Genomic DNA, 25950 nt, shown 5'->3' with positions numbered 1-25950 from the left:
AAAATACGTTAGTTACACTGTGAAGAAAATATTTTTGTTTGAAATTTCAAGGGCTACTCTTCTTTACCAGTTCTTAATAATTATTGTTTTAATTTTTATGATCTATTTCCAAACAGCCATGTATTTTTAGGAGAGAATTTTAACAGTCTTTGTATTTTTGCTAACAAAAAGGAACTGGCTGCTCATTTGCTTTGACTGGAATTTTAAGCACCTTCAATTATTTTCTGTGTCAGAACTATCTTTGATGTGGACCTTATCTTAACTTATTATTATGCTTGTGTTGCCATGGTAAAGGGCCATGCTGTAGTAAAGCCGAATGACTGAATTCTATGATGGATTTTTGTTGCTGAAAATTGCATATTTTAACTTTGCATATGATGTCCTTCCTGTGAATCACCAAATTACCATGCCTTTTTTTATTGCTTTGTTCTCCTGGTTGAAGCACAGCTAAGAACTATTTCCAGAGTACTAAAACAACAATAGTGAGATAATGAAAAAAATTACCTTTCTTTTCTTGGTTTCCGTTTTTCGTCTTGTATAGATTTCTAAGAAAATACAAAGCAATTAAAAAATACTGAAAGAAAAACTTATGGAAAGGTACAATTCATCAATATGTTAGATAGGAGAGTGCCATACAGTTTTCATTAAAAGAAAACACAGAGAATCTAGTTTGCTGAGCAACTGCCCCAGAAAAATCTCTTTTCAGAATCTTTGAAACTGAGAATGGGATTAGCATTGTTACTCTCACATTTCAGTTACCATAATGTGAAAAAAACCTAAAGTAATTGCTATCAGAACAAAAAACTTTCAAATATCTATAGCTGTTTTAATGACGTTAACAACAGTATCCCACTGAGGCAAATTTACTGTGATGCCATGAGAATTTCCATGAATACAGGCAACGCAGTGGGAGCAGGCATAATCCTGTTCTCATTAAAGTCCATGCAGTCTTGTTGCAGGTTTTAGTAGAATAAAAGGGACAAATGCCCCATTTAAAAAGCAGTATATACTCAGTGGCAAAAGCACCTTTAGGATACAAGACATCTAGAAATGCAGAGGAAAGAAGATTCACAGGGAATGTGAATAATTTCTTATCTATAATAGATTTCTGTCCCTACAGCCAAAACAATGCTGTTTGTGTGTTGCGGCACCTAATGCATCATACTGCAAAAGCAGTATTTTAAGTGCAGATGCTCCTAATTTTGGTCTTAATTGTGTTTCTGGCAAATGAGTGAAAACTTACTAGAATTAGTGACTGGCAAGTCTTTCAAAAAGATAGGCTGATTGAAAGAAATATACCCCAAAATAAACTTTCAGTGCCTTGCATGAACAATGAGCTATTGTCAGGCTTCATTTATATGTGTGTACCCCTTCAGCTCATATGATATGCAAAGAGATGAGTGAGAATAGAAGGTGTCCAATTAATATCTGTAACAGGATGCGAGAGAAATATCTGATTTTGCAGAAGATAGAGAAAATTTTTCACAAAATGCACTTATTGTTTGCCTTCGCTTTCAGGTGATCTGGGCTTGATAATCATCTGCGAATACCTGCAGGTCACAGAGATTTTTAATAGGGTGGAAAACCCATGACAGCTGGGAAAGCTGACTAGCTTCAAGTATCTCAAGTTAGAGCTCAAGGCCTTACCCAAGGTCTAAGAATTTAAGAACTAGTAGGTCTTCCTTCTAAGCTTCAGTGTATAGATATTTATTCTGAACCCTTCACTTACCAGTGAAATTAATGTCAGCAAGACAGGCTTTTCTTTTTCACAGCTTCTTGAAAAATACAACTAATTGAAGGTAATATTGATTAATACCTTGAAAAACTGCTGTTAAAAATGTGTCTAAAAATTCCCCAGCATTACTGCAGTTTTTGTTTGCACTGGTGTGATGACTGTTTTCTGATATGGAAAAAATACTTTCAGAAAATACTATGTTCCTGGTTGTATAGTTTTGGCTTTCTAAATATGCATTTACTTCAGAATTACCCTTCTCAGTAATTTCCTAATACAGAATTCAGTGTCATGCCTTTCATTTCAATCCTTTATCTCACCAATCTCGCTTTCACAAAACAAATCTTATTCTTATATATGAATTTATTTTTTAGAATATAATTTCTTTTCAGAATATCACTGTTCCAAAGCTGTATTATTTCAAAGCCCCCATCATAAAACACAGCCATATTTGTCTTTTTTGGTATGCCAGACACAACTCTCCCTAAAGGCCCTGGTGACACCTTCTGTTGAAAGGAGAAGCAATTGCTACGGTTAGTTTATTAGCTGGGCTCTCACCGGCTGTTAAAATAGGTCACTAAGATACAGGCACCTCGAGCAAATGAGTTTAATTGCTTTTTTTGTTGGAACTGCTTTCTGAGCTGCTTTTACATTTTCTCTCTTTCTGCTTGCTTTCTTGTGTTTTTGTTGTGGGTTTTTTTTTCTATATCTAAGTGCACTGAAGTCAAGGGTGGAAAGCAGCACTTGGTATCTGAACTTGGACCAAAGGCTATATATAGAGACACTCAAATCCATTAGTCTCCTGAGCTGTTGGTATTTGCCAATTCCTTCATAATCACAATCTGACACATTTGTAAAGGAAGTCACAGTGCGCATACTAATACAGCCTATTTTAGTATTTGCTTTCTCTGCAAGATCAAGCACTAATTTAGACACTCAAAATAGCTCTCCGAATGAACCTGTTTCTCTTGCATGACTTACAAAGAAACTATGGAGACTGGGCACTTATTTTGGGTATTGAAAGTGCAAATTAATGTATGCATGTTTAGGTACAGAAGTAAAAATTAGTCTGACCTAGGTCCCCAATCAGGTTAACTTTGAACTTCAATTTCAAGCCTAGTTTGAAATGTGCAGTTTGTGGCCTGCCTCCTTTCAGCAGGACGCCACTTTTATGCTGCATTAGAAAGGAATATAGGGAATTGGCCAATTAGAAAGTTCAGGTGGGGAATCATCTGGCAGTTTTAGCCCACAAAAGCTTGCTAAACTCACATGTATTAGAGTGTAGTACGTGGAGTCTTCTGGATTATTTAATGTCTTGGGCTTCCGTGGCCTCCTTGGGGGTCTCTGCATTGGGCGAGAGTCTTCTACTTTGGCTGCAACTGTAAAAAAGCAGAAGACAGCAATGCTTATTTCTTCACAGAACAGGAAGCTTTTATGAAAACAGGAGAGAATTTCACCAAAGAGAGCAAAAGCATGTAGGCACTTCTGCTTGCAGGAACTCAAGAAAGCAACTGTTTGGGGCACTTCCACCACCAGGCTGGAAAGGGGAATGGGTTTATCCATTTGAGCCCTGACTGCCCACAGGCACACGTGCCATGTAGTGAATGGCAGGCTGGAACAGCCCACAAGCTGCCTGGTACAGGTGTCTCCTCCTGAAAAGGGACAGTGCTCCACACTCAGAAAAGGGGTCTGAAGAGTAATGGCTACTGGAAGCCCATCATCTTGTAACAGGCACCTGGGCGGCAGGGATGATATTTTTTTCAGACTCAGTTCAATCGTTAAGGTGCCGAATACGGGAACTAGCATTAGATCTCTGATTCAGAGGCTGGTCCTCTATCGTGGTGTAGGCTTTCCCCAAGGACTCCCGCTGAGGCTGCTTGGTTCAAGCCAAATCATGTATCTCTGGGCAACACAGCGTGACCATGTCCATCGCATCCAGTGTAATCTAGTTGAGTGTACTCAACTTCTGGTCTCTATTTCTACAAAATCTTCCTGCAAACTTCATTCTAATGGAAACGAAATCAAGATTTTAACACAAAATGGAACTGCTGTCCTCTGGCAGTCTCCATCTCAGAGCTAGACACTGACTTGTGGATTACACTGTTGGCACGTGGGGAACTAGCAAAATGTCTTGCATATTTGCTTGTTAAAAATCTGTACACAATTCTGTCAGTGCTAAGATGCAGGGCTGCTAAGGGTTCACAGGCTGCTTGTCACAGAGTGACATAAGTGCATAGGTTCCTAATTACCGATTCTTGGAAACCACAGAACTGACTGTGGGGGGCTGAAGGACCACAAACATACAGCATGGTGAGCATGGTCATGTTACATTCAGCTTCAGCCATAGGAAAAGCTAATAGGGGGCTACAGCAATTCCTTCATGATGAAGGAGGAGGGAGTTGTGTGGCAGCAGAACACCGATGATAGAGATGGGACACAGGGACACATACAGGGTGATGAATGAAGTCACTGCATAAGGTTTAGGCACAATGAACCATGTGTCCCGGTATACTGCATTATCCAGTGAGGTTTTATATTGCCCTTGTCCCATCACAGAAGTATTCATAGGACTGTCCATGAGAAGAAACATCTCCTTACTCGTAAACGTAGTGTGAGGGTGGAATGCCGATCTAGCTCTCAATGAATCACTGAAGTGTGTTCTGCTGATCTGATCTGTTCACATGAAGCAACTTTAACTCCTTAATCCAGATGTGCTAACTACATGCGATTGAGTCTTAGAACAAAGAATGTATTTTGTTCTCTAATGACCATCAGAAATGGTTCTACATGATAAAAATAAGATCTCTCCCGTGTGTTGGGGCTCTTGCTGTATTGAATGATTATACTGAACTCTGAAGCAAGTGGAAAAATACTGAAGAGATAAGACGAGGTTACGACCAGAACAGTGGGATGAAGAAAAAGGAGCAAATTGCAGATGTTTGCACAAAACCAAGGCCGACAGGACGCAATAAGAGGAACTAGGAGACCGCAGAAAGGAGCCTACGTGCCAGAACAAGCAGAAACAGAAATCTTCCCAGTAAACAATTGTTAACCAATCATATTATTATACGCTTGTAAGATAGCCAATCACATTATCGCACGTTTATAGAATGCCTTATAAAAGTTTACCTGGTTTGTACAATAAACGGATCAGATCTTGAACTCTGTGAGTATTCGTATCTGACTCCCGCTCGCCCGAAATGCCCGCAGCACCCGTGTACCTCAGATCTCTTTTTAATTAAGGAGGTAGCACAATCATTTAAAATGGGAAATGATCAGTAATACATCAGTGTTGACTCCAGCAAAATTAGCTGTGTAAGTTTTTTGTTATGTGTGATAAATAAAGGCTTGTAAAGGTCATGGATATACAGAGGAGCCAGAATGAATAATGTTAATTTAAATTGCAGTTGGATAATGATTACATTTGTTGTTTTAGTTTCTTATCTGAAATGCAGACTGCTTCTCATGTAATGAATGAACAAGTATAACATTTTGCACTTAAGAGAACAATGTTGTTATTCTAAGTCAGGGTACAGATAATTTATGTTAAACAATGAAATTTAGATGCAATAAATTCATTTCAGTAACCTGTATTAAACATAAATTATATTATTTGATTTTTATAGGTATAGCAGGCCTAACTGTGCTCTTACATGGGCTGTTGTTAGCTTGCTGTGTTTCAAATGGGCCACCTGGAGTTATCTGGGTTTCCATTTATGAGAGAGTAGAGGCATATCTTCTCTATTTTATTTTTAAACACAACAGGAGCCTAAACTGGAAACAATACCTTAAAAAAAACCCAACAACTTAAAATTCAGTGTAGTTGAATAGAAACACCTAAGCTCTTGTCTGTAGGATGTTTTCAAAAACTGTGTCAAAGACCATGACTGCATGAAAATCTGCAAAAAAATGAAGCCAAAATGGGGGCTTTAGGAAAATCCCAGGGAAAAGACTCTCATAATACCTAAAGATTTTTTATTGTCCCCTAAGAACTCAACATTATGTATGCTGTTACATTATTTAATTCATCACTGTCAGACACATAAAGCATTATCATATTCTAGATTACAATTATTCCAGTGAAATTACTTGTATACTTCTTGTGTATGTGCTTTGCAAAGATGACTCCTTTTACATTCAAAAACCATCATTATGACAGTGATAATGATTTCAATAAAAAATAGGTTTTCATCTTGGCTCATGCATTGTACTATACGTATGAGCTATACAAAAGAACTGAGGGGACAGAAATACCATGTTGGGGCAGGCAGTCTTCTAAGTCTGGACCTCCATTGTTGCTTTTTAAAATTAAATATAGGGCTGAAAATGCAATTCTGCATTTTGTCTCCAAATTACACAGTAAGTAAAAAATAGTTTGATGGGTTTAGCTTGCTTTGTTTCACCGGAAAGTGAACCTGTGATTCCCTTCTGCCCTTAGATTTGTGTGTTCATTGCTACTGAAATACAGCTGACATGATAGTTGCCTGTATTGGATAACTCACTGCACAAGGTAAAATTTGCTTTTTTATTAGTTGCTGATCATTCCAGAAATCATTTACTTAGCAGAATTAAAGGTGGAAGGCAAATTAAATACCCAAACCTGATAAATGCTGTTTGATGAGTTTGTTTTCCAGATGGACTATACCTTTCTGCAGTAGCCAACGAAACAGAAAGGAGGAGTAAATTCACTTACTAATGGGCCAATTATGTTGCTTCTAGAGTCCATTACAAAGAACAGGTTTTTACTGAAGCCCAGTCTCTCCATAGTAAAATATCTTATAGCCTAGTTTTCCTTAAGACTTCAAGTATCTCTAGCAAGATCTGGCCATGTGCTTCATATGTAAAAGGAAAACTGATGCTTTCTATCTAACAAACATCTAAACAGATCTGTTACAACATTGATACGAAACCCATTCACAACATTAGCTGTCCAAGTGCTTTGGAAATGTCAGGCTGGCACTATTATTATCCCTATCCTACTAGCAGTGTAAACGAGATACACAAAGCAAGACACACCGAGACTTGCTTAAGGTTATGTCCCAGTTAGTCATTAACACAGCTAAGGAGCTGGACTGAAGGACTGTGCCAAGACTCCCCTCTCTGCAGCCAGCCCATGCCTTGCGGTTGTATCTACCTGAACAGGTGCCGTCTGTGCTGCCACACATGCCTTAGAAGGAACATGTAGGAGAAACCGGAAACAAAAACATTTGATGCTCCACAGACATTCCTTTTTAAAGGTTTTAGCAAGAGGAAGACAGGCTGAACAAACACGCAGTGAGTACTCAGTTAGTCAAAAGAAAGAGATTTTGCTCTCGTGACCTGGATGCTTTGCTTCTGAACCTCAGCAGTGAACGTCAAACACGCTGTAATCTATGCCTAGGAAGTTAAATCTCTCTCCTGCCCAAACCTGAAGCAGACTGTCAAAACACATTTGATCAAATGATGATGGAAGGTTTAATAAAAGTTAAGGTCATTCTGCCTGAGAATGAATGAATTACAGAGGTAAGGGTCAGCGAAGGCATGTGAATAGTGTGGCTGCCAGGCACCATTAAAGAAGGTTTAGCAAATCTAAGGAAAATTCCTTATTCCTATCAGTACCTCAGCTAGCTCATTTAACACTACCTCAGAGGTTCCTACTTAAGTTGCACACACACTCTTTGACTCTATGGTATTCAGTTACAAGGTATTACTACTTTCATACTCACCCCTCACTGAAAGCTCCAAATACACTGAAAAAATAAGAAGAGGGACAATGAAATTTAGGACAAGCTCATTTAATTTATGTGTATCCTGAACACCAGCACAAACTATGGAAATTGTGGAGAGCTGCATGAGCTTGAAACATCCAAGTATGTGCAAGAAATGCTTGAATAAAGATAAGTCAGTATCAACAGCTCTTTAGGCTGAACTATGTCTGCACATTCTGACATACAATGATAAGCTTAGAAGACAACAATCTCAAGGAATCAACATCCATGGATGCTAATGTAAATTAATGTATGACTTACAACAGATCTTATACAGAAGACTAGAGAAATAGTGTGGTTACAGCTGTGATATGCATCTAAGTGATGAAAGGTCTCTTTTATTAGGACACCTGGAGAAACAGATAAGCCCATCTTCAGGTCATTTAAGTGTAATGTTACATGTTTGATTCAGCACTGTTCCACATCTTACAGGGACAGAAGTATAAAGCGTAGCTCAGAATAAAGCAGGAAGAATAACGAGTAAAAGCAGTAATTGTATGGGTTTTGTAGAGAGGGTTGGGAATAATCAGAAAAATGCAAATATAGTGACTGGAATTCCAGGGCTTGATAATGAGAAGTTAACAGGTATTACTGCTTACAACATTTATGTACATTCCTTTTCACTGTCCTAATTGTACGCAGTGTGAGGATGTAATTATTCAAGTTTGGCATGTGCACATAGAAAAGCACTGCTCTTTAATATTCTGGTTAGTGATTGTTAGGTATTGTTTATTCATGGAATGTTTACCATGGCCAGATTTGGAAATTACAGTTGATGGGTGCAAACTCTTAGCAATCTGGAAAAAAACAGAGCAATTATTCTGGCACAGACCTAGAACTAGCAACTGCAAGAGACCGAGAACTTTCCAATTGCATGCAGCAGGAGTTGAGAGTTTGATCTCTTGGCCTAAGTCCTACCAATCACACTGAGGGAAGCAGTTTCAGTCTCTGGCTGACACTAATACTCTCATTTCTGGAGTATGGTGACTGGAGATTATTGCTATTTAAGAGAGGACGTTTAAAGAAAATGCTGTACTCCACTTCCGTGACCTTCCAGATCTTATGCTCTGCCACAGATCTGACCAGCTCCCAACACTCCTTGTACGTCCTGGCTGTATGGTGTCCAAAGGGTGACTCTAGTAGCCGAGAACAATCAGACAGCAGAAGCACTTGACTACCCTGCTTTTCTCCAGTCCCACGCCTCAGTGCTCCCTGCCTTGCAAAGAAGAAAGACCAGCCAGAGAATACTACTCTGCTCACCCAGTGCCACACAGGCTCCCTTTTCCTTGCAAAGGCTGCCCATGAAGCCCCCATAAATAGTGCTGTGTAAAATATCCTGGATGAAAACCCTGCCTGTCTCACCACTTCTTGTAGCTGAAAAGGTCCTCAGCTGTACTGGAGTTCCTCGTACTGTGTGAATTTCATTCTAAATATAGAAAATTATCTTCCTGAGATTTTGTACTTGAACTGTCATTTAATACTTAGAAGGATGGGCACCATTATTCATCTGGAGAAAAAAAGAAAGAATTTGCTCCCCTAATGGTCAAATTCCCCTCACTTCAAGCTTTGACTTCAAAAAACTTGACAGTGGCCATTTGTGCATCTATTCTGACACCACAGTAACCCAAGGCTCACTAGCAGTCCAAAGGTGCTGTCCTGGGATGCAGTCATTACATTTAGCTGAAAACATTTGGCAAGCAAATATAACCCACTCAAGAAATCTGAGCCACAGAGAATATTGTTTATTCCAGGAACCTTGTGCAGCTTGCTTTATGCATTTTTATAAAAACACATTCACTTAAGAACAACTTAACCTTGTGGATTTAAGACTAATTCAACCTTTCTCCTCATATGTTCTTTAAATTGCAGGCTTTGTGTTTTTATTAAAATAAACAGTTTTGAAAATCTGAATGTGTCACAGCACACCACCCAGCTGCCCCACAGTTCCTCCCCTTCTGTGGGTAGCAATGTAATAAAATATTTTATCAGAGGAGTCGGTAAGTTCTCAAACTGAACAACGGCCACCTGCCCACAGATGAAGACAGACAAGTATTCCTATCTGGCATACAGCTATAAAATACAATTCGTGTGTTATAGCTGTAAAATGACATATAAAACTAGTGAAGCTGAGGAAGAAGTGTAAATAAATGTAAATGACCAAAGTAATTACAAATAGGTAAGTACTACATGATTTAAAGAACAGCTAAAGCTCAACAATCCTTGCCTTCATAAGGGCAGGACAGCAAAGGTAGCCCTAGAGGGAAACCTGCATTAAAAGCATATCCATCTGTAAATGTGTGCATATAAATTGTACTGTAACACACCATGTAGGCAAGAAGACAGGGAGGCTCCTCCCTGTTTAATAGACAGTGGATCACTCACCACATCTGTCTGCTTCACTTCAGCGTGACAACCTGCAGTACGCTACTGCAAGTCTTTGTTTTATGTAGTTATCTTGCTGTATTGCATACAGGAAGAAAGTACAGTATCCAGAATGCTGGTAACTCCTGTGTTGTAGACAGTACAACCTAAATGAACTAAACACAGCATATTTTTACTTAAATATTCCCTCCACTAGTTAGATCATGTTTGCTATAATAAAAGTCTACTTTAGACAATGCAGTTTTGTTATTGAGCTTTGTAATGCTTAGGCTCCAATCGGCTCACAGGCAAGCTGGGGAATTACTGCAGCGTTACCCTTGTAAGTTATATGTTACCCTTATTTCAATATCCTGCCCATTGGTCATAGCTGGAAAGGAAACGGTTTTCCTGTTGTGTGAATTATGCTCAAATGCAGAAAAAGAAATTTCACATTCCACACCTAGAAAGGTCTCTCAGTGGACTGATTAGCCACAGGGATGTGAGAAGTCAAGGCTTGCATCACTCCATACCCCAGGTGGGCGGCTGAGCCTGGTATCCACTGTCAAACCCACAGTGTTGCAGGGAGTGAAGTTTCACATCATGGCCAGCAAGGCTAGCAGAACACAGAGCCTGACTAGAACCTGGCTGGCTTTCCTTTACACTTTTTTGAAGTTCAGTGTCTGGCAAAACTCACCTTCACGACATCTATCGTGAGTAGCTACACTTAAGTCAACAACAGAACACTGCGAACACAAACTACGGCTGCCCAGCTCAGACCAGCCGGACAGGAGGGCCAAGGAGCCAGACCTAGCTCAAAGGATAATAACTGCCTCTTGTATAAAGGGAAAGATGGCTACAGAAAGACTGGGAACAAGAGTTCTGTCAAGAACTCTACGAGGGCTGGTTTTGGGGTGGTTTGACTTACTGGAGCAGAGCATTCGCTAAGTGACGAGCTGGACAGCAGTAACCCGGCTGGGAGGGATAGGTTGGTTTGAGATAGAAGGTACCAACTCATGCTTTACAGTGTTTAAGGGCTCGTAGGACAACTTTAGCTGGCTTGTGCTTTAGTGGCAAATTTCTCTGTAGTGAGTTCTGTCATTGCTTCTTAGTTGAGTGGCACCCATTTCAGCTTTGAAAAGAGTAACTCCTCCTGAGCTCTGTATTCACCTTGTCTATTTGCCAACTTAAAGCAATTTAATCAAAACCAAAAGCATGTGTCCACCATATTTATTTTGATAAAAATATTTTGCTAAAATTCCGCACAAGTATGCTGGTTTGGGCTGGGATAGAGTTAATTTTCTCCACAGTAGCTGGTACGGGGCTGTGCTTTGGATCTGTGCTGAGAGCAGCGCTGATAACGCGGGGCTGTTCTCGTTCCTGCCGAGCAGGGCTTGCGCAGCCCCAAGGGCTTTTCTGCCTCTCACCCCCCACCAGCGAGCGGGCTGGGGGGGCACAGGGGGCTGGGAGGGGGCACAGCCGGGACAGCTGACCCCAGCTGACCGGAGGGACATTCCGTACCACATGGCATCATGCTCAGCATGTAAAGCTGGGGGAAGAAGGAGGAAGGGGGGGACATTCGGAGTGATGGTGTTTGTCTGCTCAAGTAACTGTTACACGTGATGGAACCCAGCTTTCCTGGGGATGGCTGAGCACCTGCCTGCTGATGGAAAGTAATGAATGAATTCCTTGGTTTGCTTTGCTTGTGTGGCTTTTGCTGTACTTATTAAACTGTCTTTTTCTCAGACCATGAGTGTCTGATTTTTACTCTTTTGATTCTCTCCCCCATCCCACTGGTGGGTAGGGGGGGAAGTGAGCCAGTGGCTGTGTGGTGCTTACTTCCCAGCTGGGGTTAAACTACAACAATAAGCCATAGTGAAATGAGTATGCCTTGACTACAAAGTATGTTTTAATCTATATGAATCTGAGCATTCCGGACTCTTTCTGATGCTTCCTACTGTTTTACAGTTATGATTGCTATTGCTGACTTCCTTTTTACAAAAGCCAATAAGTCAAAATATCAAATAGTTAATTTTTGCACCCATAAGATAAAGAGAAGAAAAGCGTGAGCTTGTAATTAATCAGAATTTTCTTAAAGATTTTGCCTGATGCACAAAAGAGCTAAGTGCTGTCATGTCACACATGCAGACATTTGTCAGGAGAAAACAAAGAAAATAAATACTCCTTTTGTTAAGACCACACAACGTTAGCTTGTTCTTATTTCCATTTATTCATTAAAATGAGGCCAAAGACGTGGTCTCTTGTGCAACTCAACAACTGTTTCAGTGTTGTCTTAAAAAGCATTGTGACTTGGTTCAAAGAGATGTATGACATTTTTCGTGTCAATGTTCAAAAGGCTACAACTCAGCACTTTCACACACTTTGCCATTGGAAAACCTCTGCATTATGACACCACGGATTTTTGAAGCACTGGGACATTTTCAGAGATAAAGGGTAGCTAAGTGTCTGACTGATGACCACTCTACAGGGTTGCCTGCAGAGGTGGCTAATCCTGGCATCCTTTCGCCTCCTGCAATGCTACTTAAATTTATAGCAATGTGAAGGGTAGACTTCGTTGTGTTTTGCACATGGCATGAACATACTGGTACATTTTCACCTCGTTCACTTCTGTACGTAATGAGATCTTTAACTGATAAAACAGGGATTTGTGTATTCCCTTTCCCTCTATCTACCTCTCTTCTCTAGCTTCTGTAGGAAAATGTGTGAGAACCAAGAGTTACTTTCCAAAGCATGCATTTTTAGTTCCTTAGATTTATCTTGTCAAAATCAGCAACATTTGATAGAGAACTCTGTACACTGATGGCAATCAGAAACATTGCTCTGTCTTTAATGAAAGATCATGGCACTTAGATTTCCACTTCACATTTGTTTTCTCTTGCAGACTGGTCTTTGAAAGAGCCTGAACTATGTGAAGTATCTACCAGCAGCCAGTTTACAATTCAAGGTTTAGCTTTTGTAAACACCAAGCCCTCCTTTTAGCAGCTTGCCCATTTGAGAGGGCGGTATGGTGGGGGTGAAGTACTTTTAGGATCTCTTCAGTGTAGCCATGGGAACACAAGGAAGTTTCAGCATACGTGACAGCTGAATCCACAATATTATTGTGAAAATAGTACAACTAGCTCTGGGCAGCAAGGGACAGCCCTGCATCTGATCTCTGCTGTGCAGGAGCAAGCAGAAATCTTCCCCAGAGGCAGTGCAGTGGCATGAGCTGGCAAAACCCCACTGCAGAAATGGAGACCCACCCCGTCATCTGCCATGTTTATCCTCATTTTCCTCCACAACTGCAGCCCCAAGACACAGACTGAGGAAATCCCATGTTACATCTATTCCAAGTGAAGGGGCTTGAGCTGCTCAGTCAGCTCTTTGTGGACCTCTCCACGGGGCACAGATCTTCATGATCTATCTGCATGCTCTGAATTCCATATCTTCCACCTTTATTCTACCAGCATTCCTCCCCACTGCCACCTAACCTGCTCCAAGTGTGCCTGCATTTTAGGAGCCCCCACTGCCCACATTAACTGGAATATAAATAATTTTGGAGTATATATTCAGAGGTAATGTCCTCTTAAGTGTGCCAGTTAAATGCAGTCCAATTATTAATAAAACTTTATAATTTTAAGGACTTACCTATGAACATGGGTAGAAGTTTTAGATTTTTATAGCCTCAGTAGCTTTTGTGGCTAGCTAAAACTTTACTCAGCACATATGTGACAAACTTTAGTAAACTGTTTGACATAGTACCTAAAAAATTTTTGTTTTTAACACATAGTCCCGTATCTTACCAATAGCACACACAGTTCAGCAACATAGAAGTAAAAAAGAGCCAATGTGGAATTTTTACCAAATAAAAGTATTCCTAGAGATGCTATGTCTAGGTCTTACAATGATTCATTCACCAATCTTAAGCAGCACTGAAATGAAATACCAAGAAAAATGGTAAATAAATAAATTCCAACCAGGCTTGGATTTTTCTATGAAAACTATGTTCCAGACACGTACTGATCTGGGGTTTAGTGCAAAAATGTACAACCTGAATTATATGAAAAGCCAGAGCTAACTCTTACACTGTTCCCTGGCCTTTAAAAACATGACTAGGAGTCACTTCTTGACAGTCCTGTTTACAAATGAAAATTCTGCTAACAGTAAGGTTCAACATTACCTGGCTGACAAACATGAGAAGAAAGTTGGCCATTAGCTTGCTTATCTTTGGACAGCATCACGGGTCTCAGCTGATGTGACAGTATCATTTCATTCAATTTTTGCTGCAGTGCTAAGTAGTCTTCAGATAATTTTGATATCTAAAAAATATAACACAGGAGTTTACATTATTATAGAAGTATACACGTTCCAAAGTAATCGAAGGTAAAATAGTGGACTAGAGAATGAATTCAAAAGGTATTGCTCCACTGACTGCAGTGTAGACCCCTACCACATTTACCTCCCCATCTCCCTTAAAACAGAAGGAAAAAAAAGGGGGGGGAGGGGAGGAAGAAGGAAAAACCCCACACACCGGAAACTCCACACTGCAGCCCAGCCCTGGAGCTGCGTCATATTGGTTCACATGTGAGCAGACGGTACCTTGCTGATGCAAAATAGCTTCTACAGCTGTAGGCACACTTCTCTGCACATGTGAGTCTCTGACACAGCAACTTCTAGTTTTATTTACAGAGATATTTCATGAGGTTACTGAATTAAGGGTCTTGCCTGGCAAATGCACATTTCAACAAAGGCAAAGCTTCTGCATTTAACATAAACTAGGTTAAGACAACATAATTTTTGCCACTGCTCTTTGTCTTTCCCTCCTTCCTGAAAAGGGTATTTTCTCTTGCAGCCCAAAATATGCATTTTTGTAGAACACCCATTCCAAAATCTCAGTCTTGGAGAGTAAAACCTTGGTGCCGCTGAAGCCAGTGAAGTAACTTTGCCATCCCGTCACTGCTCAGAGTATTATGCTCAACATATGTGGCTTAGAAGCTTCTTACCTGCCGTGAAAAGGCTGCCAAATCACAAGCCTCTTTCTCCGAGTTTCCCTTCAGTGTCTTAGAGACTTCAGCTTCTGTACTGGTGCTTTCCCTATCTTTTCTTATTTGAGGATCATTATTCTGAACGCATACTGCTTCTGTTGGCTCCTTTATAGTTTTCTCTTGACTTCTGCAAGGCAGTTTCCCTTCTTTTCTGAGTTGTCCCCTCCTTCTATAACACCTGTAACTACTCTGTATAACCACTGCTGCCTTCTCTTTGTCTTCTGAACCTTGTTTTTCTGCTTCAACTTGCTTCCGTGAGCCTCTTAGTGACACCCTTCTTATAATTCCTTTACCTCCTCTAGGCATCACTGCTTCATGTTTCAGGTGGTTTCTTTCCACATCCCTTTCAGTCCTGGGCTGGACAACAGCAGATTCGTGATTCTGCCCATCTGCACCGAGTGTGTCTGGATTACCTTGCTCTTGCTTGGGCTTAGGTTCAGCTGTGACTTTGACTGAAGATTTGCTCAAAAACTCTTCCAAAGAGGTCTGTTCTTCACCTTCACCAAAACTTTCTGCTACAGGGTTCTGCTTCACAGAAGCTCCTTCTCCTTCAGCAGATGTCCTCTGTTGCTCCCGTACATTCCCTGTGTCACTGTACCCTGAGCACTCGTTGTCAGTAACAGCATCAGCTTCATCTTCAGTCTCCTCATTTGCTACTTCTTCCAGTGTATCATTTTGAGCTGGCTGCAGTTGCGCCTCAAGGAATTCCACAGCAGATAACTCTTCCTCTGCTATTTTTTCACACTGTTCCTTTATTTTTACATGGACTCTGTAGCTTCTGTAATGGCTCTGAACAATGACAGCTGCTTCTTCTTCATTTTTAGGAAGGGCACTCTTCACTCCAGCTGGACTCCCCTCATAATCTTGAAGTTCTTCATCCTTTTCCTTTTCGCTAATGGATGCTGCATTTTCAGTTTGTTCCTTACTAAGTAATTCCCTGAATGGAACAGAGTTTTGGGCAAAAATTATAGCTGAAGGAGATGAAGGATAGCAACAACTTTATAACTACCTTTGGTGATGTTTGTGTACTAAATGGCAATTTGATACATTGCAACATGGGAAAGATTTCGTGGGATTAAAGAAAACAAAACAATTTCTGTCTTTCTGATTATTATCATTATTTCTTAAAGTGAAAAGGGACATAATTTAAACTCTTCACAGAAAATTGCTAGGGGGAAAATTTAGGGTGCATGAGGGCTGATAAAGTAGTAAAGAATTAATTTAAATGCTAAAAAAAAAGAAGGCAGAAACACTTTAGCACCTCAAATATGTATAAATGCACAAAATCCTAAATGTATTCATGAAAATAAACTGTCTCAAGACATACTAGGAATGAAAAAAAGAACGATGCTGGGCATACGTCCAGGTCACATTGAAAGGGCCTATTCCCTAAACTGTCTTTGTTACTATGAATAAAATTTCAGTGCCAGGTGAAATCTACCACCCTCTTCTTTCCCTCCGAAAGACTCTGCACTCCCTCACAGCTGTTTTCCACCTCTCTGGACTAGTCTCCACCTACCTAAATGCTATCACTGAAAAAACAACGGCGATGAGCAAAGTGCTACTAGCTCCATTTCAGAGACTGGGACTGCACATTGCAGAGAGATTTAGGATGTGATTCACCTCACCTAATTTCTAGCTGTTTGATTTGAGCAAGACATCCGGGTTCCCGCTGTTATCACCTATGCTTGTCTGAAACAGTGACTTGAGAACAGATCCTTGCACATGGCTATTGTCTCACCCTTGCTTGAGCATTTTTTTTATGATGAGCTAGTTCTAGAAAAAGACTCGTCTACAGATCACATTAACATTACAGGTAAGCACAATATTGTTGATCTTTCCCCTAAATATGCCTTTATTCTCTGGTCTTAAAAGTATGAGAAGATTGGCTACTGACATTAAAAATCTCCACATAAATGTACATTACCTTTGCATACATGTCTAGATTAATCCTAATTCACTTCACTTTTATCTTTTATCACTGTTCTTCAGTGACACATTTCAGTGACATAAGAGATAGAAAATACTACTACCTGCTCCTTTTGAAGATCATCCTCTCCTTATACCCCCTGTAGTGAGACTGAATTGTTATGGCTGCTTTGTTTCTTGTCTCAGTTAGTTCTTTTCTCTTCTTCCTGAGTAAGTACCCTCTGGCAACTGACACAAATTGTAATACAAAACAAGCTTAGGCAACAAGCAATGGGTGTCCCACACATTTCAGAGAGTCAAATGATAACAGCATTGAACAACAAATAAGGAAATACGGACAGGGGTGGTTATTATGATTACGTTTCATCTGGAATTATTCTGTCCCACAAAATTTTTTTTGAGATTTCAGAAAGCTGTACCCATTCTACATGAGGATACATACAAGCTTTTTCTTTGTATTTTATTTGACTTAAGAAAATACAGGAAGATGCAGAATGAAGCAGAAGCATAGTGCTATATAAATGCCTCTGGAACACAGTGCTCGCAGCTTCGTGTACCTGCTCTGCCTGATTCAGGCAATTATTTGACTCAGTCTTTCATTTCCCTGGGAAATGCCTGATTATAAGGCTACAGAGATTACCAGGCTCTCTTCTGGCACAGGCGTGGAATTAGCTGAACATTCAATAGATAGAGAAAACTGGAAAATTTGATAGCTCAGCAGTTAGAGAATACTTAGCTCATGATCCTTTTTGCAAAGACTCATCCGTCAGAATGAAAAAGCTCAGCATGAAAGATGTGCTAAGCTCCACAGTAGTTGGGTGCAAGGGTAACTTGCTACTTGTGCTTTGTGGGAGGTAAAAGTTCAAGTTTCTGGTGTGAACAAGGATGAATAAGGACTTGGGTCTTCTGTAAGATGTGTAGGCACTGACTAGTGACTCGGGGCTTGATGCAGCTGCTGGCATCTAGGTATCTACTGCCATAGCAGAGGCATCTATGTAGAGCTGGCAGAAAGAGTCAGACAGACAGGACTTTCTGGAGAGAGAAAGCTGGGTATACCACATGAAATAAAGCTGTGGAGGCCAGCAAGATAACCTAGGGCATCTCAGATGACACTAGATACCAATATGGGGGCAAATGAGCTGTGCATTTGGTGGTTTTGAATAAAATAAATCAAACTATAGGCTCTGCTGACTGTAAGAGTTGTTTAGACACTTAGGTCAGTTGTAGACATCTACACTGAAGTGTCTTAATCAGAAATTGAATTGCATTCAGAAATGTTGCTTCAAAAATTCCTGAACTTGCAAATAATTTCCTAATGGGAACTGGCACAGTCTCCACAGTGCTTGATTTGGACAAGTCTGCAGTTCCAGGAATTCAGCACAAATCTGCTAATCCCTGGCAAATTAAAAAGAGCATAGCATTCTGTTAAACTCTTAATTCCAAATGCAATGCCGTGACTTGGGCGGTTTAGGTGATTTAAGGATTCAGGTGATTTAAATACCCTGAGGAGATGGTAGATACGGGAGCTCTTACTCCAGCTCTGCTGACAGTGGTTTGTATCAGAGGGAAAGGGTCAAGCTCACTTAAGAATGGGAAGGGAGCACAAGCAGTTTGTTCTAACACATTCACATAACTTGGTGCTAGGGTTTCTTTGCTTTAGTATACCCCTCATAATTTAGACAGCTTGGGATCCACTAGGTGCAGTGGTTCTGTGTAAGAAGCACTATATAAAAGGGACATAAATGACATCTTGATAATTAGATGCAAGGTAAAGGAACCCAAATACTTACTAGGAGTAGTACAACTGGTTTTTATACTGCAGTCTGACAGGGCCTTAGGAAAGTGCAAATTGTAAAGTACTTGGAACACTTGTAGAGTTTCTTGGACTTCTGAGCCAATCCTCATTTCATTTGCATACAAAAGCTACTCAACAGGAGTTATTTTGAAATAAATCAAGTTACAATGTCAATGGACATGCCAATATAAGCTAATTCTGGGCTTTTTAGACTTATTCTGGACCACCTCTGAAACTTCCCGAGAACTCAGTTAGGAGATAGTAACTGTCTAAGCTTTGTTTTCAAACTGAAAGAGGAATTTTGTATTGCTATAGAAATACACGGCAGGGGTGGGGTGGGAACCTGAGAGAGCTAAGTATAAATGGGCTTCTATTTTGTTCTGGCTTCTTGTAAACTGAAAGAAGTTGAAATGAAACTGCACACAGGACAAAGTGGACAAGAAGAAACATTGGGGAAATCAACAAATAAAGCAAAGCGGTAAATTCATACTTTTGCATTTGCTCAAAATCCTGATATAATTGACAACTTTCAGAGGTGTCATTATTTTTGGCACGTCACTGGATTTTATTCTGGTTTTCATTTGTTTTCTACACTGATGAAGTTCTGCATCCAACTGCAGAACACGCTCATCAGTGCACACTAACATTGGCTCAGTGCAATTAACTGATCAGACAATGATTAAAACCAGCATTGGTGTTGGTATACACTCGTGAACGCATATCTGAGGTAGTTTAAATCTAGATTTGCCTGGGTACTGGCAGCACTACCTTATATTTGGGGTTGCTGCCTTTGCAATTACTGAAAGTGCTGCACAGATTTGTGCCAGCTGTTTTCAGACCTGTGCTTCTCTAGTTGTACTGCTGCTGCTTTCAGAGCTGCCCACACTACATCTGGCTTGGGGACATCTCTGCAGGCACAGGGGAGACAGAAATATAGGGAGGAAAAAGGGTTGTCACATAATATACATCTGGGCCCAAGGTGATAATCGGTGCGGAAAAGAAGAAATATTTTGCTAGGCTGGATTGAGTGATGGCAAAAACCATGAGTGAAATTACAGGTTGTAGTCTTGTCAAACATAACTATTACTGATATGTAACAAATCCTATTCCTAGTAGAGCAGCACGCACACACATTATACGCAGTGTCATATGGGGCTTCAACAACAACGGCTGTAACACTTATATTGGATAAGGAGTGAAAAGGCTTTGCTATGGCATTTAACCAGCCCCCTTCACAGCTGTGCAAAGTACTTCTATGCCACTTTGAGCTACAGGTAATGCAATACACCGACCCATTTCAACCACTGCATATAGATACATAATAGATAAATTATACCTCAGAATATGTAAATGAGCATAGTCAATCAGTGTAGCTAGGTAATAGCAAAGAATCTGGATTAACATATTGTGTATGAATAGCACATTTGAAAGCCATGAAAGCAAACAGTCCTTACTTGCTTGAAATCTAGTAATATATTCTTCCACTTTTTTATTACGTTTTGCATTTGTGTATTCTTTACGAGCAACAAACCCCCTGTAAGCTGAAAAGAGATGTCAAAAATGAAATAATCCATTAGTTACACAAAAGGCTGTAAGAATAAAAAAAGTCTGGAAAGAATTACAGACCTCCATTGAAATATTCATAAATATTTTGCAGGCTTTATCTTTCAAAAAGCAAAAGCAAACAAGCACAAGTAAATCTACATAAAACCTACATCTTCCAGTGAGTACAGATATTGTGAAAGAAATGAATACAAAACATAAGAGAATCAGAATGTAAAATAAGATGAAGTTTGAATTGTATTAAAAATTTCAGTTGATGTCTCCATCAACAGTAATTGGTCTTATTACCCAGGACAGTTAATACATTTTATTTTCATTATTATATTATCTAACTTGTCAGAGCATGTCAGAATATTATTAATAACGGTATCATCTGTGCAATCATGTCCTTCCATTGTTAAAATTGCCTTTTAAATGTAACATTGATAAACATAACTTCGGTAAAGAGATTGTCATAACTGGTTAAAAGAAATTTTTCTTCATAAGAACAGTTATCACCAAGTAGAAGTTATTTTGTCATATGCAACAGCGGGAAAACAGCAAAATCCACACCCAGCATGCACATCCATCAACTGTACACATGCATTAGCTTTAAGCAAAATGTTAAATGTTTTAAAGCTATTACCTGACTGTATTTTAATAGCACTTTGTTCCCTTTGCTCCTTTATCTTTTTGTATCTTCTTGAACCCAGCCACCCTCTGACACAAGCTTGAATCAAAATAATCATGTCAACTGTCTCCTTCCGCATTAAATTTAGCTGCTCCACATGATAGTATTTGAGGAATACCTTAAAAAGAGGATGCAGACATGCAAAAGTTTTAGTTACCCTCCCAGGCCTTGTATTCACTCAATTCATTTAACATCAACAAGAGTTACACGTTGCTTTCAAATGATGAACAGACTCTTCAGATGTAGTACCTAAAGGGTCATTCTTATTAAATATAGCATTTTCACTGTTTGGGGTATTAGTTTACCTTACTCTCCCCTTCAACATATTTTGTCAGTCCCTGTTTATTCGTGCTTTCATGGGAGGATGTTTTAAAGTGCAAAAATTCAGTCTGTAACTGTAAATCTGTTTGCAAAACTATGAGGCTGACAGTTTTGCTAACCTCGCAAATCTGATGTGCGTTACATAAATGTGATGAAATCTGGAACCTTCAACCTCTCTGCTTCCCAATTTAAATCTAAGGCATTGTTTATTTACTGAATTGTTTTTATCAAGTGTGAAGCTGATATAACCCCTGAAAAACTAGTCCAGCACAAGGGATACAAATACCTTCCTGGTGTATATGACAATAAAATAAAATGTGTAGAAAGAGCTTGTGCAATTAAGACATTAATTATTCTTATTTTGCAGAATTCCCCTGATCTTTGATCACTAATTGGTACAGATACAGGTTAACCCTAATTAAAGTAAATGTAAGCTACAGATATGTGAGCTTCAGGCTGTTATTTGGAAAACACCACCAACAAAGAAGTAGTGTGCTGAAGAAGGGAAACAGCCATTGAAGCCACAAAGAAAGGAGCAGGACCAGGCATAGGCCCGGTAGTTTCTCCTTTCTGAACCCCTCCATCCCTACTGTGCGTATGTGATAACAGTACCTCGCTCACACCCTCCATCTCAAGGGGAATAAAGCCCAAAGATAAAAACTACCTATCGGCTAAGGGGGAGCACCCACCTGATGTTGTAACACCTCCATGCTGTGTCTAAACTGATAAAAAAGGCTTGCCTGTCAAAGTTATCCATACAAACTGCCTTCATGACTGTACAGGTATAAAATCTTAACTCAGAAAGTGCTCTGTGAAGGTCCCTCTCAGCTGGCCCGAGACCCCTTATCATCGTCACAGAGCGCTTCTCCTCCGAGCAGGTCGTGTGTCTATTTACTTTGTCCACTTACTATAATGGGTCGATCAACTTTGTATCTATTTCTTTACCTTTCTGTGTGTTGTTTATTATAATACTATCATAGGTGATCAACATATGATCACTACTTCCATTATATCAACAGGGACAGTGGTTTGCTTGTGAGCAGCGATTTATGGTGTTTTATTAATCACATTAATCACACAGTGAGTCCTAGTGTTTGGTTGCACCGCCCAGGTCTATAGCTGGTAAGTGGATTCCCCAGCCTGGGTAGCAGGTGGGAAGCCTGTTGAGTCACAACGAGATCTCACATCTCCAGATACGCTTCCTTTGGCTGCATGTTGTCTATTAGCCTCACTAAGACAGCAGAGGGAAATAAAGGTTGAGGAGGAGGTAACTTCATGGCTTCTGTCCCACCTATCCAGGAAGATGTCTCAGAAGAACAGTTTTCTTCTACACTGAGGTGATTTCAAATAGGTTGGGATCCATCTTTCTCTCTCTCCATCTCCTTCCTGGGCACTTCTGTTACGTTAACAAAGAGATGTGGTGCAGTACTTGTCTGACGCTGCTTTTCTCTGGCAGACCTCCTGAGATCTGTTAACTGGGGGAGGGTGTGTGAGTGGTGTGTCCCTCTGTGGCACACCGGGAAGACTACTGAACTAGAACCAAAAACAAGAGTATGGGAACAGGCATGTGTTTCTTTTACAATAATGGCTTCTCCCTACTTCACATATATGGGACCATCAGCTCCCTCTTCCCCCAGTGCTCAGCAAAGTGCCACAGAGGCTTCAGGCTGGAAAGCCAAACCATTTCCCTTTCCCTTTGTGAGTCTGATTGCTTTTGGGAAGCAGTATAACTTATTTTCCTTAAGAAAGCTTGGACTAAGCTCACTGGGATCCTTACGACTACATTTTTTGGAAGAAAATGCAAGCAGTGTTGTTGTCATGTTCTGCTTTGCACTGTGGCCTCACTAAAGCTGATCACAATTTTAACACTTTGCAGGGTCAGGATTTCAGCCAGATACCAGTACCCAGCAAACGGTGTGTTTTTTTTAAACCAATTTAGAATGAGAGGTACCCCAACCAAATGGGTGAGAAAACAAACTGCTTAATAAGTTAACATTGACATACTGCAATAATGCAGATACAGTATATTAAAGAATTACTTTAGTTTTTCCAAGAACCCAGTTGTCAAGGCGGGCTTTTTCCAAGATGGCAGCACAGGTTTCTGGGCTGACTGGAGGATCATCATTTGTTTTGTAACAGATGAGGTAATACCTAAAGACAAATATATGATTCGTTATTCCATTAATAGCAAGCAATAGATGCAAATACATTTAAACCATTTGTATAAATAATAAAAACAGATGCATGAAAGAAAATGTAACACTGAAAAAACCAAGACAGCATATGAAAGAAATCGCTTTGATTGATATGCAATGCTGAGAACTCAATCAAAAGCGGATGAGTGGCATATTGCACACCCTGGTGGGTTGTTTAATTCTATAGCAACACCAGAAGGCTTTTAAGAAGTGTGCCACCCAAGTAAAGTAGTGCACCAGCTCATTGCTGCTCTGGCTCTCTGCATTCCCTGGAAGTGATTTCAGTGGCAAAACAAAAATATTTTTAAAGCTTTTCTGCCTAAATTAACTTACTTCATATCTAGAAATGTCATGAAAATTTTGTATCTTATCTCATGTGCTAGCCCATCTACCCTTGAGGTAGTTAACATGATGTGAGATGCACCACATCTCTTGTTACCTCCTTGGATTCAGCTTTGCAGATCCTTTGGGAACATATACATGCTGTTATGACATATCATATGTAAGCACTTAATCTGGCAAATTCATTACTCAGAATTAATTTTGACTAGGAAAAGAGGTCAGGATGTTCACGCATAAAGATTACCCTGGTAATTACCAGCTCAGCTGCTGGGTAGGAAAGTTCTTGTGTGTTCCAGGACTTTCCAAAATGCTCTGTAACAAAGTGAACCATACCTATCTTGTGGTTTTTTAATTCAGGAAAATTACATGAATTATGTGTGCTTCCAGACAGTACATTCTGCTTTTTTCTTGTTAGTCAGCCTTTATACACAAAGCTTGGGTTGTACCAGCTTTAAATAACAGTAACAATTTCCTCATGGAATAATAAAAAAGAGACAATGTTGATTCCTGCCTTATCACCAATTTCTACAGCTTCTTTTTTTTTTTTTTTACTTCTTTTTACTACACAATGAATTGGCTTATGTTTATTCTAATAAAGTAATTTTGCCGTTATCCCAGGTCTGCCTGTAACTCTCAACTATTAAAAAGAAAAAAAAAATGACAAGGAGATAGATGCTTAATAAAAATCCCTTTTAGTTTGAGGGCCATATTCTCAGTGCCAGAGATCTGCACAGCCTCACTGCAGTCAGGGGCACTCTCTCTGGAGAGCTACCCCATTATGTTCACTGCTTTTTGCTCTTTTACCTGAATGGTAAAATATTATAAAAAGCAGTGACCAAAAGCCACAGCACATCTTGGTGCAGTGATAACTACCCTTTCCCATGATGAGCTCTTCCAAATCAGTAAGAGTCCCAGGATTCTTTCCAGAAACAGTGCTTTAAAAACATCACTTTGTCCTCCCTCTCTCTGCTTGTTCACCTGCAACAGTCTGCTGCTAGCTCTCTGTTTCTAGTGCACTGTTACTTTTAAGTGCTGCTGTTTGAATGGGTGCTGCTTGCTTCTTCCCAGTTTTGATATCCATTTCACAGATCTCAGTTCTGATTGAGGCAAATACTCAGGTTCTTTATTTGTAAGAGAGAAGCACAGATTAAGTGCTAAGGATTAATTTTTTGGGGCGGAGGAAGAAGAAATGAAGGAATTAAAAAATCATAGTAAGTTCATTACTCTTCTTCTTAACAAGTGACTAATATTTAGAAATTACATTTTAAACAAAAATATGCACTTAATGAACTTCTCAGCCCTAGATTAGCCATACCACATTATCATCCACCTTGCAGAAGCAGATGCTTCACAATGCTGAATGTCAGGAGCTAGAGAAACTGTTGTGCTCCTTGGATGCTATTGCTCCAAATTCTTGGCTTTAATTTGAAGCATTACATTTCTAAACCTCAAATCTTTGAGGAAAACTTGCAGATTATAAGCAAGACAATTTTTACCAAAACACGCAGGGAGCCTGCAACAGTCACCCTGTTGATGAGATGCATCATTCCGCACCTGGGAGATGAGGTGCATCATCTCCCCCCACCAATCCAAAACAGGTCACTAATCCTGTGCCTGAACTACTGTCATCCAGTCTGTAATCTTCTTTGTCACAGCAAATGGCTTTGCATTTTTTCTTTAAAGACTATGCCAAAGACACTGCTGATGCTTAGCAAACACGGCAGTAATGATAGGAGAGAAAAAGGCTTCTGCACATTAATGTTACCGTTTTATGAAGTTAGCAAACAGTATACGGTGTGAATAACCCTGTCTTCGAATTCTTGCTGTCTCCAGAATTCCTGTGTAACGCAGCTGAACCAACACTTTTTCTTTATCAAACTTGTTTGCCTGGCGGTCGTTGTTTGGCTTGATGCACCTGACAAAATGAGGCTGGCCGACGACCATTTTGGATAACAAATCCATCAGAGAATACTGCAAGAAAGTAACAAGATGTCTGCCACCGGGATATTCATAAAACTTGTATATAGGCCCATGTGTAGCTAAAATTTTATTCCACATGATCAGAATCATGTCCAAACCCATTTACGTTTCAGTAAGCTGGTACTTTAAGGGTACAATTCTAGCTTTGATAAGATCTTTAAGTTACTAGCATATACTACTTGAGAGAAACACTGATTCCAAATGGATGTACTAAATTTTACCCAGAACATTCTCACAAACTGCCATAATATCTCACATACAACAGAAACTTGC

The 25950-nt window shown here is 39.9% G+C and overlaps 1 protein-coding gene across 6 annotated transcripts in view; it reads right to left on the bottom strand.

The window, feature by feature from the left end:
* MYO3A (myosin IIIA) overlaps positions 1-25950 on the bottom strand; it is a 126871-nt gene that overhangs the window by 5086 nt on the left and 95835 nt on the right. For all 6 annotated transcript variants that reach the window (XM_056337171.1, XM_056337172.1, XM_056337170.1 and 3 more), the window contains 9 exons: positions 25463-25668; positions 23200-23311; positions 20795-20957; positions 20061-20147; positions 16916-17039; positions 14841-15819; positions 14018-14156; positions 3002-3111; positions 505-545 (listed from right to left, as the gene is read on the bottom strand). In XM_056337171.1, coding sequence (XP_056193146.1) covers positions 505-545; positions 3002-3111; positions 14018-14156; positions 14841-15819; positions 16916-17039; positions 20061-20147; positions 20795-20957; positions 23200-23311; positions 25463-25668 — 1961 coding nt within the window. The remainder of the gene's footprint in view (positions 1-504; positions 546-3001; positions 3112-14017; positions 14157-14840; positions 15820-16915; positions 17040-20060; positions 20148-20794; positions 20958-23199; positions 23312-25462; positions 25669-25950) is intronic.

The sequence above is a fragment of the Falco biarmicus genome, chromosome 4 (assembly GCF_023638135.1).
Source record: "Falco biarmicus isolate bFalBia1 chromosome 4, bFalBia1.pri, whole genome shotgun sequence".
Classification (NCBI taxonomy): domain Eukaryota; kingdom Metazoa; phylum Chordata; class Aves; order Falconiformes; family Falconidae; genus Falco; species Falco biarmicus.
Note: the sequence above shows the minus strand (reverse complement) of the source record. Positions and strands in the feature narration are given on the sequence as shown.